This window comes from Candida tropicalis, assembly GCF_000006335.3.
Source record: "Candida tropicalis MYA-3404 genomic scaffold supercont3.8, whole genome shotgun sequence".
Lineage (NCBI taxonomy): Eukaryota > Fungi > Ascomycota > Pichiomycetes > Serinales > Debaryomycetaceae > Candida > Candida tropicalis.
In genome coordinates this window covers 676,425-690,475 of record NW_003020060.1, presented here as the reverse complement: position 1 = coordinate 690,475, position 14,051 = coordinate 676,425, and the positions used below count along the sequence as shown (strand labels likewise).

The window sequence follows — 14,051 nt, the reverse complement described above, 5'->3', positions numbered from 1 at the left end:
CGATAATTGATTCATGTGAACAGTAACGAGAAAAAGATTCACTTGTGATGACATAATTGCTTTGCAAATCAGTATCTTTTTTTTATATTTCTAATCATCACAAACTCTGAATGTTTCATATTTAGACATTTTACCTAACCTTTTTTGAAAGGTAAACGTTTGACAATATTAAAGAGTTGAAGAGGCGTGTTACACAAAATTTATCTATCACCATGGAATAAACTTTACTCATCGTGAATTAGAATCAATATGTCGATAAGTTGATGTAATTCATATAGCCTCTTTCTTTTTCTTTCCAGATATTAAGGTTTGAGTTTCTTGAAGTTTATGTTTTGGCAGTTAGATACTTTTTAGTCGGGGGATTTTATAAACATGTGGCTACAAGTTGCAAAAAAAGAATAAATTACTACTATTATTACTACTACTACTATAAAGGTGATAATTACGAGTTGTTCTTTTTGATTGTTAATCTTGAGTATAGTTATCATTCCGTCATCTTGCAACTCTTCATCCCGTTTCAAATTGCTTCATTTGTAGATATAGCAATAATTGTCGCTTCAATAAACTCATAATCAATCATTTTTTTCACCTAATATTTGTACAAATTCTAATTGAAAAAGAAAATCCCAGCAACAAGTTAGTAGACATTACTACTTCTCAAACCATTTCTTGTATGTAACAATTACATCGTCTACATAAAAGGCGTACATGGTTATGAATTAAAGTATCAAATGTAAAAGAAGAAGAAAAAAAAAATAACATTTGACATTCAGTAAAAGTGGTTAAATTGAAAGCGAAAACGGGTATACTTGTTGACGTCACCAAGTCATAGGAATGATATTTGCGAGAAATATGAACATGAAATAGACACTTCAGTCTAGGATACAGAGGCACAGGTATCTTCCCTCCATCAGTTTAATATGTTTTCGCAGTAATTGCTTTTTTTCCTTCTTTTTTTTTTTAATTTTTTATTTGAAATCATATTGCAAAATTAATTTTTAACTATCTATGGTGTATATTCATTATATTTTGTTAGTTAGTTAGCTAGTTAGCTACACCTATTGCTGTTTACTACCATAACCTCTTAAATCCCTAGCAAATTCCCAGTTTTGGTTCTCAACCTTGGCATCTTTAATAAATTTAAAATCCAATTCTCCTGTACTTTCATCAATCTTGATAATAACAACTGAATATTGATCACCAGATCTAGCATCACGATAATACAATACTCTCATTGAATCTTCAACAGCTTTACTTATTTGTTCTTCATTAACTTTAACAAAATCTTTATCTTCAGGAATCAAATTTCTTAATAATGGAAGTGCCATATGTGCACCAAATCCAGTAGCAATAGTACTTGAATGATAAGTAACACCTAATAAATCAACATATTTCAAAAATGGAGTACGATCTTTTTCAAATCCACCAACAATTATAGCATTCCATAAAGGATTCATCTTTGATCTTCTATTATATAATACTCTTGATAAATATTCATGAACATTTGGAGCACGTAAATAATCTCCTCCATCATTATCATAAACTTCTTCTTCAATTTCCAATTCATCTAATAATCTTTGAATATATTGTAAATCAGATATATCTCCCGATATACCAACAACAGTTTCTTTACCAACTTTAATTAATCTTTCAATATTATTAAATCTTAATAATGAACCATAAGATCCAACATGATCAGCTGCCATTATAATACCATTCTTGAATTTCAGCGCAACTACTGAAGTACCAGTAACTATAGGTTGTTGTGTATTCATCTTTGGGAAATTACTAGTATTAGATTCATGAGAATATTGTCCAGCATTGGCAATTTTATGGTTATAAGCACCATAGGTTTCATTAGATGGTCTACCCCAATAATATGGATCGTGATTCATTTTTTTTTTTTTATTATATAGTATTCCTAACAATAAGTATATGTTTTATTCAAATCAATTGAATGAACAATTATTTCTTTACCAAGGTGTTGGGGATATTCACGTAGTGGCAATTTTCTTTCTCGTTCTTTAAGTTTTTTTTTTTTTTTCGGATTTTTGGATTTTTGGATTTTTCGCTGTGGTTAACATGCAGGACAGACACGTGAGTAAAAGTCACACTTTATAAATTGAATTCTATATTGGGAGGAACTATACAAAACAAACAAAAAGTATATATATATATATGAAACCAACCAATTTTCTAGGTTAACCCCAGCACCACATACCGTTGGATTCCCAGTCTAAATCAAAGTCGATTTTTTTACTACCAAATTTCTTCACCATAGGTAAAACACCAATATCTCTTTTAGCGGCATTGGTATTTAATTCCACTTTGAATACCAGGGATTCAATCTTGGTAATTGATTCATCTGAAGGAGTTTCAATGGAAGCTTGTGATGAAGCAGGAAGATAATTTGTGAAAAAATCAAACATAACAGGATCAGGAATTTCTTCAGGTAAATCATTTACTGAAACATAAATTTTTTCAATTTTTGAATTACGATTTTTAGCATTTTGAATAGCAACATAAATTAAAATTTCCAAATCTTGGAAATTAAATCCACCTAATTCATTTATACCACTTAATGAAGATGCTCTTCTACGACTTCCACCATTGGAAACACTTGGAATTCCTTGGAATTGAATTTCTCCCATACCAATAATATAAAATTGTCCTTTTAAGAATCCCCACAAAATATAATATGATCTTTGTTGTAATTCATTAGTAACTATAGCACCTTGAATGTTGATATTCTTCTTGACGGTTTCATCAGCATCTTCAAAATAATTGTTTTCAAATAAAGTGTTCCATTGATAATCAAGATAAGTTGGTTTGATGGCAAATTTAGGAGTAGTTTGATTATGGACACTAGATTTTCTTCTACCCAAACCTAAACTACTACCACCACCACCTACTGGTGAATTTGGTTGTTGGGTAGTGGTTGATTCAGTAATGGATGACAATGCAGTATTGGATCCTAATTTAGACATGGCTAAAATACTAGACATATTAGTTAACGAAGTAGATGATTTACGATCACTTTGTAATTCCAGATGGAAAACCAATTTGTTGATTTCAGTAACAATATTCAATTCTTTATTTTGTAAAATAAATTGAATAATCTCTTGATCGGCCTCATTATCTCCATATAAGAATTTCAATTTCTTACCTGTATGTTCAGGGTGATGCAGACCAGTTTTTCCTTGATTCAGATTTTCAATCAATTTGTTAAGAACACTCTCAGTATGTTCTGTAAGTAATGATTTTGGAATTTCATAAAAATCCAATGGATAAGATTTAAAACCAAATCTTTCATAATAAGTATTGACACCAGAATATAAATACCAAATATATTCTTTACTTAAATAATAATTTGCCAATTGTTTATCAACTTCTTCACTACCATCAATAATTGACATTTTCTTGAAATTATCAACAACGGCATCATCACTACTATCTAATTTCTCTTTAATTATTGCCTCCTCGGTAGTTTCAATTGCTTTTGAAACACATAATTCAGCGAGTCCTTTTTTTCTATAATCAGGATGAACAAATACAAAACTGACTAATAATCCCGTGATATTATGAACTCCAAAAAGGGAAGGATCAGGAATAGAAGAAATTGCACTTGACTTATCAGCAGGTTTATAAAAAGCTTTTGAATATCTAACAAAAGTACAAGCAACAATTTCTTCAGTAGTTGTATCTTCAAGATAATAAGAAATTATCTTACCTCCATTTTTAACATATTCAATATGAGTTTTAGTTACTTTATCAGCAAACTTTTCTGGGGTTAATAAACCGCTCCATTCAGTGCCACAAAGCAAATACAATTTTCTAATCACTGCAGGATTCTCAGTTGTTTTAAATTCAATATTAGAAGTCATTCTTGGTCCTTATAGTATAGTATAGCAACTGTCTAATATATAGAAACTAACAATTCTAATATGTATATAAGTTTATATATTTCCAATTGTTCAATTTTTTTTTGGTTGATTGATTGCTTTCGACGACGAATGTTCATTTCTCCATGCCACCAAAAGTGGGAGATTAATGCTTTTTATTTTTTTGTATCTCTCCGACCTCTCCCCCACCCCGCAATCCTTTTTAAAGCTAATTCTCTATGATGTAATGCATCGAAGCAAGTAAAAACATAAGTCAAAGTCGATTGCTATTATCTTTGGATCAATATTTGAAAAAGAGATGAGATGAGAAGAGTTGATCCAACCAGGGGAGGGCTCCTGATAAATGAAAGTTACTAACCGCCGCCGTGGTTTTCTTTCTTTTTCAAATCGACCTTTGTCAATTCCGAGATCTGATAAACTACATTTCCGATCATTGCTACACGGAGGTACATACGGATTTATCCACCCTCCACGTGACTTCGACATTTTAGAATGGTGGTATATTTTATTAAACACAAGGAGTAAGTAGTCATTCGGGGGGTGACTACTTGATTATTTCCATGCATGTTATCTAGCCAATAAAAATTTATAGTCAGGCCGAGAAAAATAAAAAAGTCCCCCGAAGTGAAACAAAACGCCCCACGACTCAACGACACCGCACCGCACCGCACCGTAAAGTACCGCACCAAGGGAAGCCGTGTGCCAGTTCTACCACGAACAATCGCCACCAGTCGCGACCAGTCACGACCGATTTTTATTTTTATTTTTGCCGCCGCCGATAATCAAGAGGAACGCAAATTGCTTTTGTCACATTCCTTCACTACAGATGCCGTCAAATTGAAAAAAAAAAGAAAGAAAAGCCATGTCCTTGAAATATGCCCATCATGAGATGCCTTGAATCATTCGTTTTTCTTCTTCTTCATTCATTCATTCATACGCTTTGTGAATGTGTGTGTATGTGTTCTTCTTGGCTAAGCAATTCTGACAGAAGAAATAGTTTAGTAAAAAATTTTCAAGTATGGGGAAATCAACAATAAGTTGAAAGTCTTGTGATACGATTAAGTGTAAATGAATTAAGAATAATAATAATTAAAAAAAAAAAAAACGGTTTAATCCACAATCTAAGTGATACTTATAAATGGGGTATACATTTTAGATGGAGAAAATAACAATGGGATAACCTGAAAATTAGATAAACTTAAACAACAAAAGGATCCCAGATTGCAATCAATAAAGTTATTCAGCCAAACACAGATATTCACGGGAGGCAGGTCACTAGGGAAATACAAAGGAATCATATGCGTTTTGCCGCCGTTAAAGGCTTGAGAGAAACAGCTAGGGCTGTAATAATAATAATAATAGTAATAATGTAAAGAATGAGCGTTTTTTTAAGCATATTTCTGAATAGGGAAAGTACAAGAAAAGTATATTTGCCGTGAAGTTACCATAGTGCCGTTAAACAAATCACCCATTTTCATCCCATCCCATCCCATCATTGGAACAACGCAAAGTTCAAATTGCCGCGAAAGAAAAATTTGTGTTCCTATTTACGGAACATCACAAAGTGGAAAAAGAAATACTAAAGAAAAAAAGAAACTAAAATGGTACGGAGATGGCAAGAGTCACATAATACTACTACTACAACTACTACAACAAGAACAAGAACAACAGCAGTCTAACCCAAGCTTCTTGTGATGCAATAAGATGAATAAGAGAAAATGACTGATTCCTTTTTTTTTATAAAACCTGTTGTACTTCCTCAAAAGTATATAATTACTAATTTCTTTTATTCACTTTTTTTTTTCATTTTCTTATTTATCAATTATTCAAATTTTTATTTATTTATTTATCTACTACATATATATATATATATACACTCTTAGACAAATATGAGTAATAAGAGTTCAATTGAAGTATCAAGAGAGACAAAGTCCTCATCCCAAGTATTCACAAGTTCAACCACATCTGAAGTAACGCAACAACAACAACAAAGAACAGGAGTATGGAATAATTTTATTGATTCATTTAAACCACCAGTACATAAAACACATGATTTAGAATCTAGTAGTAAATTAGAAGGAGAAGAAGAAAATGGACATTTACAACAAACTTTAAGTAAACGTCAATTACAAATGATTGCATTAGGTGGATGTGTTGGTTCTGGTTTATTAGTTGCATCAGGTTTAGCATTACAAAATGGTCCAGCAAGTGTTTTAGTTGCATGGTTTGTTGTTTCAACATTTTTATATTGTACAATGCAATGTCTTGCAGAAATGTCTTCAGTTTATCCAGTTTCTGGTTCATTTGCAGTTTATTCTATTCAATTTATTGATCGTAGTTGGGGTGTTGCCATGGGTTATAATTATGCTATGTTTTGGGTTATTGTCATGCCTTTAGAATTGGTTGCAAGTTCAATGACTATTAAATTTTGGCCTTCGGATATTAATACTGCCGTTTGGGTTGCGGTTTTTTATGTTTTAATTATTGGTTCAAATTTATTTGGTGGTACTAGAGCATTTGGTGAAACTGAATTTGTTGCTTCAATCATTAAATTATTGGGTATTGTTGGGTTTAATATTTTAGCTATTGTTTTAATTTGTGGTGGTGGTGATCAAGGTTATATTGGTGGTAAGAATTGGACTTCATCAACTGTTTTTGTCACTGGATTTAAAGGTTTTATTAATTGTCTTTTAACTGCTACTTATTCTCTTGCAGGTACCGAACTTATTGGTATGGCTTCTGGTGAAGCTGCAAATGCTCGTAAAACTTTACCAAAAGCTATTAAACAAGTTTTATGGAGAATTTTAATTTTCTATTTGTTGACTTTAACTTTGGTTGGTTTCTTGGTTTCTGCAAATGATCCAGAATTGGCTGGTAATGGTAATGGTGCTTCTGCATCTCCATTTGTCATTGCTATTAGACAAGGTGGTATTAAAGGATTACCATCTGTTTTCAATGTTGTTGTTCTTGTTGCCCTTTTAGCCATTGCCAATTCTGCCGTTTATGGATTTTCTAGAACCATTTTGGGTTTGGCTGAACAAGGTGTTGCTCCATCTTGGTTTAAATATGTTGATAGAAGAGGTAGACCAACTGTTGGTATTGCATTTGCAGCTTTTATTGGTTTATTGGCATTTGTATCTGCTTCATCAAAACAAGATGAAGTTTTTGCTTGGTTGGTTGCTTTATCTGGTTTATCTACATTTTTCACATGGGGTAGTATTAATGGAGCTTATATTAGATATAGAAGAGCCATGTACGTTCAAGGAAGATCATTGGATGAAATTCCATATAAAGCAAATACTGGTGTTTGGGGTGCTTATTATGGTTTAATTATGAATATTGTTGTTTTAGGTTTACAATTTTGGCTTGCTTTATTCCCTATTGGTGAAAAACCAGATGCTACATATTTTTTCAAAACTTATTTAGCTGCTGTTATTGTTTTAGCAACTTATCTTGTTCATAAAGTATGGACCAGAAATTGGATCTTTTTGATTACTGCTAAAGATATTGATCTTGATACTGGTAGAAGAGATTTGGATGTTGAACTTCTTAGACAAGAACTTGAAGAAGAAAAAGAATTGTTGAGATCAAAACCATGGTATATCAAAATGTACCGTTTCTGGTGTTGATTCCACACACACATACACTTACACATAGACAAACATTGATTTTTATAAATTAAGTGTATAAATACAGTATATAGATTATTTGTCATGACTAATAGAACGCTTTAATGATTTTTCTTTATATTAATTTTGCAACTTGTAATTATGAGCTTCGAATTTCCTGAATCTTGAAATCGACATGCATGTACGTGGTGTGCATTCATTTACATGACCAGAGGATGTGGAGGCGGAAGAGTAGGGAATTTCTTTTGTTTTAAAACTTACATAATCAAAAACATATATGAAACCACGTTACCTAAGGGTTCATATGCATAATCATGAGACGTGAGTCACTACTATACTATTTGTAAAAAACAAAAAACAACAACATCAGATTTCTATATAATATGCCGTATACTTTTTTTTAACTATAATAAAGAGGTTTGATACATCTTAAACAATCACGATGATATTTACGCAAGTCAAACTTCTTTGGAACTGGGTCCCATTTATAAGTGTAAGAATTAAATTGATCCTCATGAGAATTATCAACTGAACTTATTGATGCCTGATCAAAATCGTCGTCATCTTCTTCCTCTTCTTCTTCATCTTCAGCATGTGATGATTCATGTTGCAGCGATTCTTGTGCAAGTACATTTCTCAAGTTTGGAGCAGAATATGATCTTTCCACACTGGCAGCAGGTGGAGTAATAAATACAGGAGAAGGAGGTCTTTGTACTGGAGAAATAGATTGGAATGCTGATGTACTTCTAATTGGAGAAGTACCACGAGATGTATAACCAATCGACATGTTAGATGATGAAACGGAAATAGGAGCAGGTTCAGCAAGTGTTTTATTATATCCAGATATTTTTGATTTCAATCTTGAGAATCTTCCTTTAAATTTGTTTGGATCCGAAGCGGACCGAAGTCTTGCAAATGAACCATTATGATGGATTGTATTGAGTAATGACCCATTGCTATGACTTCCACTGCTACTACTAGTGGAGGTAACAACACTACTACTATTACTGCTACCACTAGTATTATGATGATGATGATGATGATGATGATTATTGGTATTATTATTATTACCATGGTCTCTACTTCTTCTGCGTCTTCTTCTAGGAACGGTTCTATACTTTGGCAACTCTCTCTCTGTCAAATCAACAGAGACATCTTTACCAACACAAAGCAGCAAGTGCCAGTTGATGACATCCTGGACGGTGGAAAAGTTAAGCAATATTTGTTCATCTTCAACCTTCATACGCAACACATTAGTACGTTTTTTATAATCACTAGCTAAACCGATTTTAGCATTTTGTAAAGAATAAGATTTATCCAACGCCTTGTGTTGTTTTCTATTTCTATTTCTGGTTATATTTTTTGAATCCAACAACCCTAATGATTTAACCATTCTATAAAATTGATAATCTTCATGATCGGTGAAAATAGAATCCAAATTATCGATCGGTTGTTGTCTCAACAAGGGGCTAGAGCGAAAGTTGACAACTTGTAATTCATGACGACTTGGGATATTGTAGAAATTAAGTTGAGTCGAGTTCAACTCAATGATATAATACTTCCATGATCTATTAGGAGACAACTCCTGACTATTGATCCATTCAATCTTTCTTGCAACTACTCCTATTTTGTAGATAGCCGGTTTGTATGCAGGCGGGCGAGAATAATCGGTTGCATCAGTATTCATGTCCGTGGAAAAGGAAAAAATCGGTGGTGCAGATACAGGAAATCTCGGACAACCTCCCGGTGGTAAAGTATCATAAGATGGAGGTGGAACTGGTCTAGGTTCAATGAAATGAAGATAAGTATCAGTAGAATTACTTGTATAGATCTTATTGTTGTTGTTGTTGTTGTCATGAGATTCTGGCAAACAAGGAGTTGGTGGTGGTGTAGTTGAACTCTCGCTGACATTATCCAAGGATAAGTTATCATCTTCCTCATCGTCCTCTTCTTCTTCTTCTTCTTCTTCGGAACTAGAGGGTAGACTCAATGTACGATTTGTCTGTGGTCTGGGTTCGTCTTCAAATTGTAGTTTACTGTTGTTGATAACAGTTGGAGTTAAAGGTTGTACATGTATTGTAGGAGGTAATACCATATGGGATGGTGAGAATGGTGATTCGAAATTCATCTTGTCATAAGTTGGAACACATAAACTGGCAAGAAAACAAGAGAGAAAAACAACAGCTTGGAAATGATTGAATGTTAGTTATTAAATGTTAAATATAAAATATAAACAATTTTATATAAATATATATAAAAAAAAAACAGTGACATCTTGTGATAACGAGGGAAATCAATAAGATTTATATCTCGATTGGTTTACAAAGATAGGAACGCTACGGTTGGCATTCAGTTTTATTATTTCTTTTTTTTATATTTAGTTCAGTTTAGTTTAGTTCAGCTCAGTTTGGTTTGGTTTAGTGTTACCCCTATTGTGAAATGTTCAACGACATTGTAAAGAAAAAAAAAATGTATACCGGTCTAAATTTACATACAGTATATCTTTGAATTTCCCTCATCTCAGTTCCGGTTCTACTGTATTTCAGATGAAATTTCCAGAATATACTGTAGAATAGCAAATAGAGTTGATTGTGTCTAACAGTATCTATGTGTATGCATGTGTGTGTGTGTGTGGGTGGGTGTGTCTATCTATTCACACGTCCATGTGTGGTTATGTTTGCTTTCATCAAGTAAAATATCGATGATGATTTCTTCTGATGACAAATCCATAGACTTTTCTATTTTGCTACTTTAAAATACCACGTAAATACGAGTCAATAACATGATTACTGTTGTTGTTGTTGTTAATATTTTCTACTCTCCCCTCCATCTTCGAGTATCATCTACTCTTCTCCAAATCTATTGTTTGTATTGCCTCACGATCCGATTTGGTGGATGAACAAACAGGTATGTTCTAGGCTAGTCCTGTTTCGTGACAGAGATTTACAAATCATTACGTGATGATGTCACCTTCCTCATCCTAATCCGTATCCACATCTTCACCCCCTAATATTATTCTTTTCGCAGTAAATCAAAGTAGTGACAAAAAAAAAAGGAGAGGAAGGAAAAAGAGGAGAGGCAGACAGACACCCTAAGCGGGATTCGCGCTACGTCGGCCAATTCGACTGATTTCTCGCTCGGACCGTCGGCCCCTTGTTGGTGTCCTGTTGTGTCCTGCCTTCATGCCCTCCTTTTTTTTAACTTCTTCTTCTTCTCCTCCTCCACCTCTATAGCCCCTATTTTTCACATTGTTCATGTTCATACTCATGTTCGTGTTCATACTTGACAAAGAACAAGCAATTGCTGTTTTCTATTTCATTTGAAATAATTATTATTGAGCCACATGAACGATATGCCTAATAGGTTGTTTGTATTTTCAACTTCTCTTTGTTTCATCAGTGGATAAAAGGATCTTTAAGAGGAGGGGCATTTCGTTATCGGATCTAAGTGCTCTTCTGCCAATTATTCACAAGATAATTGGTTACATTGCTCTTATATATATATATATTTAAACAATATCAATCTAATCGCCCTACGGTTGCTTTTTTTTTTTTTTGGTCATGTTTTAGTTTGTAGCATATTGGGTTTATTTCCGTATCATATTAAAACCAAAAGATAAGAATCATACGTAGACATTGATTAAACAAAGTAGTTAACTGTATTATAGACTTCATTTATTCTTCTTACGTCAACCAATGATTACAAATCAAAATCAAGAAATATCACATCTCATCTCTGGTTATCACAGGGTAGTGTCATGTGAACGGTTTTGAGTCCATATTATTAGCATAGTTACAAAAGAGAACTCTAACAAATTTCACCATCGCCTACTTATCCTTTCCTGGCCGATAATAAACTTTAGCCTTTTATGTGATTATTGACAGGGATTCTAGGTTGATAATTCTGTGGAAAGTATAGAAATTAAACAAAAAGAAAAAAGAAAAAATTTCATGACATTGCCGAGTTATTTTTGCAATTACAAGAAATATATAATGTGACATTTATTAAGATTGGAAAAGAACAGTACAGTAATAAACGGTTATTTGTCATTGGCGGTTCCGGACCATTCGTAAATTGAGGAAATTAAAATAAATTTACCTCGGAATTGGATTCATTTTCGTTGGTTGTCCCTTCAAATAAGATGGGTGCTCTTGACAATGATATTATTCACCGTGGATAATCTTAGATCAGTATTACTACCATTCTAATTATGATCTCGAGTCTTTGAATCCAAAATTATTGGATGATTATTCTGCAAGTATAAACTACCCCTATAACTAAGATAAAACAAAAAAAAGCCTTATTGTGCATGTACATGTAGCGTGTTTTTATGAATTTTTTGGTTTTATATCATTGATCTATAATTATATTACAGCCGGGGGAACAACTGTACATCTATTTGGGGGGAGGAGGAGGAAGAGGAAGAGGAATACACACACACTTCATATGGTCCTATTTACAATTTACTTTTCATATGTTTCTTATGCATGTTTTCTTCGATTCTTAATTTTTTCAACCTTTTTTCAAAAGCACCAATCATGATTTCTGTTACTTGTGGAGCAAACATAAAACTTACTTTATCATAAAGTGGATTTTTAAATTTATATAATAATTTAAAATCAACTTGACATTTATCTTTACTAAATTCTTTAAAATTCCATTCAGTTTCTAAATTTTCAAAAAGATCTAATTGAATACTTTTAGCATTAACTTTACAATTTTTAATACATTTTAAATCACATTCAAATCTTTCAACAATATCTTTCCATCCAACAACTAATCCTGCTTTTGTAGGTATATTTGTTTCTTGTTCTTTATCTGAGATAAATGATTCTTCAACAAATGGAACAAATTGTTTATATTTATCAACTTGACTAACAATGTTATAAACTTGTTCTGGTGATCCATGTAAGATCTTGGAAAGTTCATATGATTGTGGTTTTGAAGAACCGAAAAATGTTCGAATCGTAGTTCTGGTGGTGTTATAACAAGGTCGTACTCTAGTAATCATTGTATATGTTTCTCAATGTGTCTAAATGTCTGTGTGTGGAGATATATGTATGGATGCCTTGCGAGGTATATACCGATTTTTTTCACTTTTTTCGAACTCTGAATTTTTTTTATTGAACTCAAGATATTCCCACTACGAAACCTACAGATCAGTTCAGTCAGCTCCCTCTCATCGTTTATCGAATCGATATCTTACAGGTTGTTATTAATCATTTAACAATATTTTTAACATGTATTATAATAAATACTCTCCAATTACACCTCTCTAAGACAATGCAATCAAAAGATAGTATTCATAAAGGTGTTGTTGTGATTTGGGTGTGTTTTTCGTGACTAGCAATAATTAACAAAAATAAAAAAAAAGTAATATACAAAATATACAAAATAATCCTTTCCTCTAATAAGTCATAAATTCAATAAAGAAAAAAATAACATAATAATCAAGTAGATATATCTTCCTTCCTTTTTCAATTAATTTATTGAGCACGAGTGTAGATTTGTTGTTTAGAGTGTTTCAAGACTGGGGTAATGATACCATCATCTTCCAATTGTCTCAAAGCAACTCTAGCTAAAGAACCACCAATCTTTAATCTATCAACTAAGACAGAAACAGAAACGTATTTGTAAGTTGGAACATCCTTCAAGATTCTGTCGTATTTTTCTTGGTCCAAAATGACAACGTGTTGAGCCTTGTCCTTAACTTTACCTTTGTTCCACTTCTTTTTACCTTTTTTACCACCAGCTAAAGCGGCAGCAGCTTTAGCAGCTTTAGTTTGTTGAACCTTTGGAGCCATTCTAAAATAAGAAAAAAAAAAGTTAGTAATTCATGCAAATATTTATCATATCAACGGGGTGGTAATAAGAACAATCCAATAATGCTACTATTAATCCAATATCATCTCTCTCTCTCTCTCTCTCTCTATTATGATATTCCATGACTTTTATTGCTGTTTACCATCAATATGAGTACTATTCCATTTTAATGTATGTCCATCTTTTTTTAAAATCTTACAATATTCCCATGTAGTTTTCATGACTTTTATTTCAGTTATTTGATGACAATAATGATAATACTAAACATCTCTATGATCTATCTGTATCCTCCCCCCGTTGACTTTGATGTTGATGTAGCTGTTGTATCACATACGTTTACTGACGATTCTATACTATCCAAACAAGAGAGAAGAAAATCCTGAAAAAAGTATAATCAATACTAAAATTATCTTAGTTAATTTTTCGGTGCATACTTTTTTTGTATGGTAGTGTGCGATGGCGAGAAAATGAGGAATTCATTGGCGGAAATGAAAAAGAGAAAAAATTTTTTCCTTCCTCTTCTCACAATTCTCATTTATCTTAAAGGGTCACGTGCATTTGATTAGGGCTATTAGGGCTTCTCCTGCTCTTACATTTGCGGTGGTAATTTTCTCTTTTTTCTGCTGTTTGAAGGATTTCAAAGTTCCATCCATTGGTGGTTTCATAATGTTGTGATTTACAATCAACAAGTGCATTA

General features: G+C 32.6%; 6 protein-coding genes across 6 annotated transcripts; 1 reads left to right on the top strand and 5 right to left on the bottom strand. All coding sequences in view use genetic code 12, as the record gives it.

Annotated features, from left to right (window-relative positions):
• Positions 1 to 1,058: 1,058 nt before the first annotated feature.
• On the bottom strand, positions 1,059 to 1,895 carry CTRG_05515 (proteasome core particle subunit beta 7; the record flags this gene model as incomplete). Its single annotated transcript, XM_002551171.1, has 1 exon — positions 1,059 to 1,895. The coding sequence occupies one exon, from the start codon at positions 1,893 to 1,895 to the stop codon at positions 1,059 to 1,061; it is 837 nt and encodes a 278-aa protein (XP_002551217.1).
• A 306-nt stretch (positions 1,896 to 2,201) lies between these two features.
• Positions 2,202 to 3,884, bottom strand: CTRG_05514 (uncharacterized protein; the record flags this gene model as incomplete). The annotated part of the gene is made up of 1 exon (XM_002551170.1): positions 2,202 to 3,884. One exon carries the CDS (start codon positions 3,882 to 3,884, stop codon positions 2,202 to 2,204), a length of 1,683 nt encoding a protein of 560 aa, XP_002551216.1.
• Positions 3,885 to 5,791: 1,907 nt separating this feature from the next.
• On the top strand, positions 5,792 to 7,531 carry GAP6 (Gap6p; the record flags this gene model as incomplete). Its single annotated transcript, XM_002551169.1, has 1 exon — positions 5,792 to 7,531. One exon carries the CDS (start codon positions 5,792 to 5,794, stop codon positions 7,529 to 7,531), a length of 1,740 nt encoding a protein of 579 aa, XP_002551215.1.
• A 400-nt stretch (positions 7,532 to 7,931) lies between these two features.
• On the bottom strand, positions 7,932 to 9,659 carry CTRG_05512 (uncharacterized protein; the record flags this gene model as incomplete). Its single annotated transcript, XM_002551168.1, has 1 exon — positions 7,932 to 9,659. One exon carries the CDS (start codon positions 9,657 to 9,659, stop codon positions 7,932 to 7,934), a length of 1,728 nt encoding a protein of 575 aa, XP_002551214.1.
• Positions 9,660 to 11,987: 2,328 nt separating this feature from the next.
• On the bottom strand, positions 11,988 to 12,542 carry CTRG_05511 (ubiquinone-binding protein; the record flags this gene model as incomplete). The annotated part of the gene is made up of 1 exon (XM_002551167.1): positions 11,988 to 12,542. One exon carries the CDS (start codon positions 12,540 to 12,542, stop codon positions 11,988 to 11,990), a length of 555 nt encoding a protein of 184 aa, XP_002551213.1.
• A 475-nt stretch (positions 12,543 to 13,017) lies between these two features.
• RPS25B (40S ribosomal protein eS25) lies at positions 13,018 to 13,335 on the bottom strand (the record flags this gene model as incomplete). Its single annotated transcript, XM_002551166.1, has 1 exon — positions 13,018 to 13,335. One exon carries the CDS (start codon positions 13,333 to 13,335, stop codon positions 13,018 to 13,020), a length of 318 nt encoding a protein of 105 aa, XP_002551212.1.
• Positions 13,336 to 14,051: the final 716 nt, after the last annotated feature.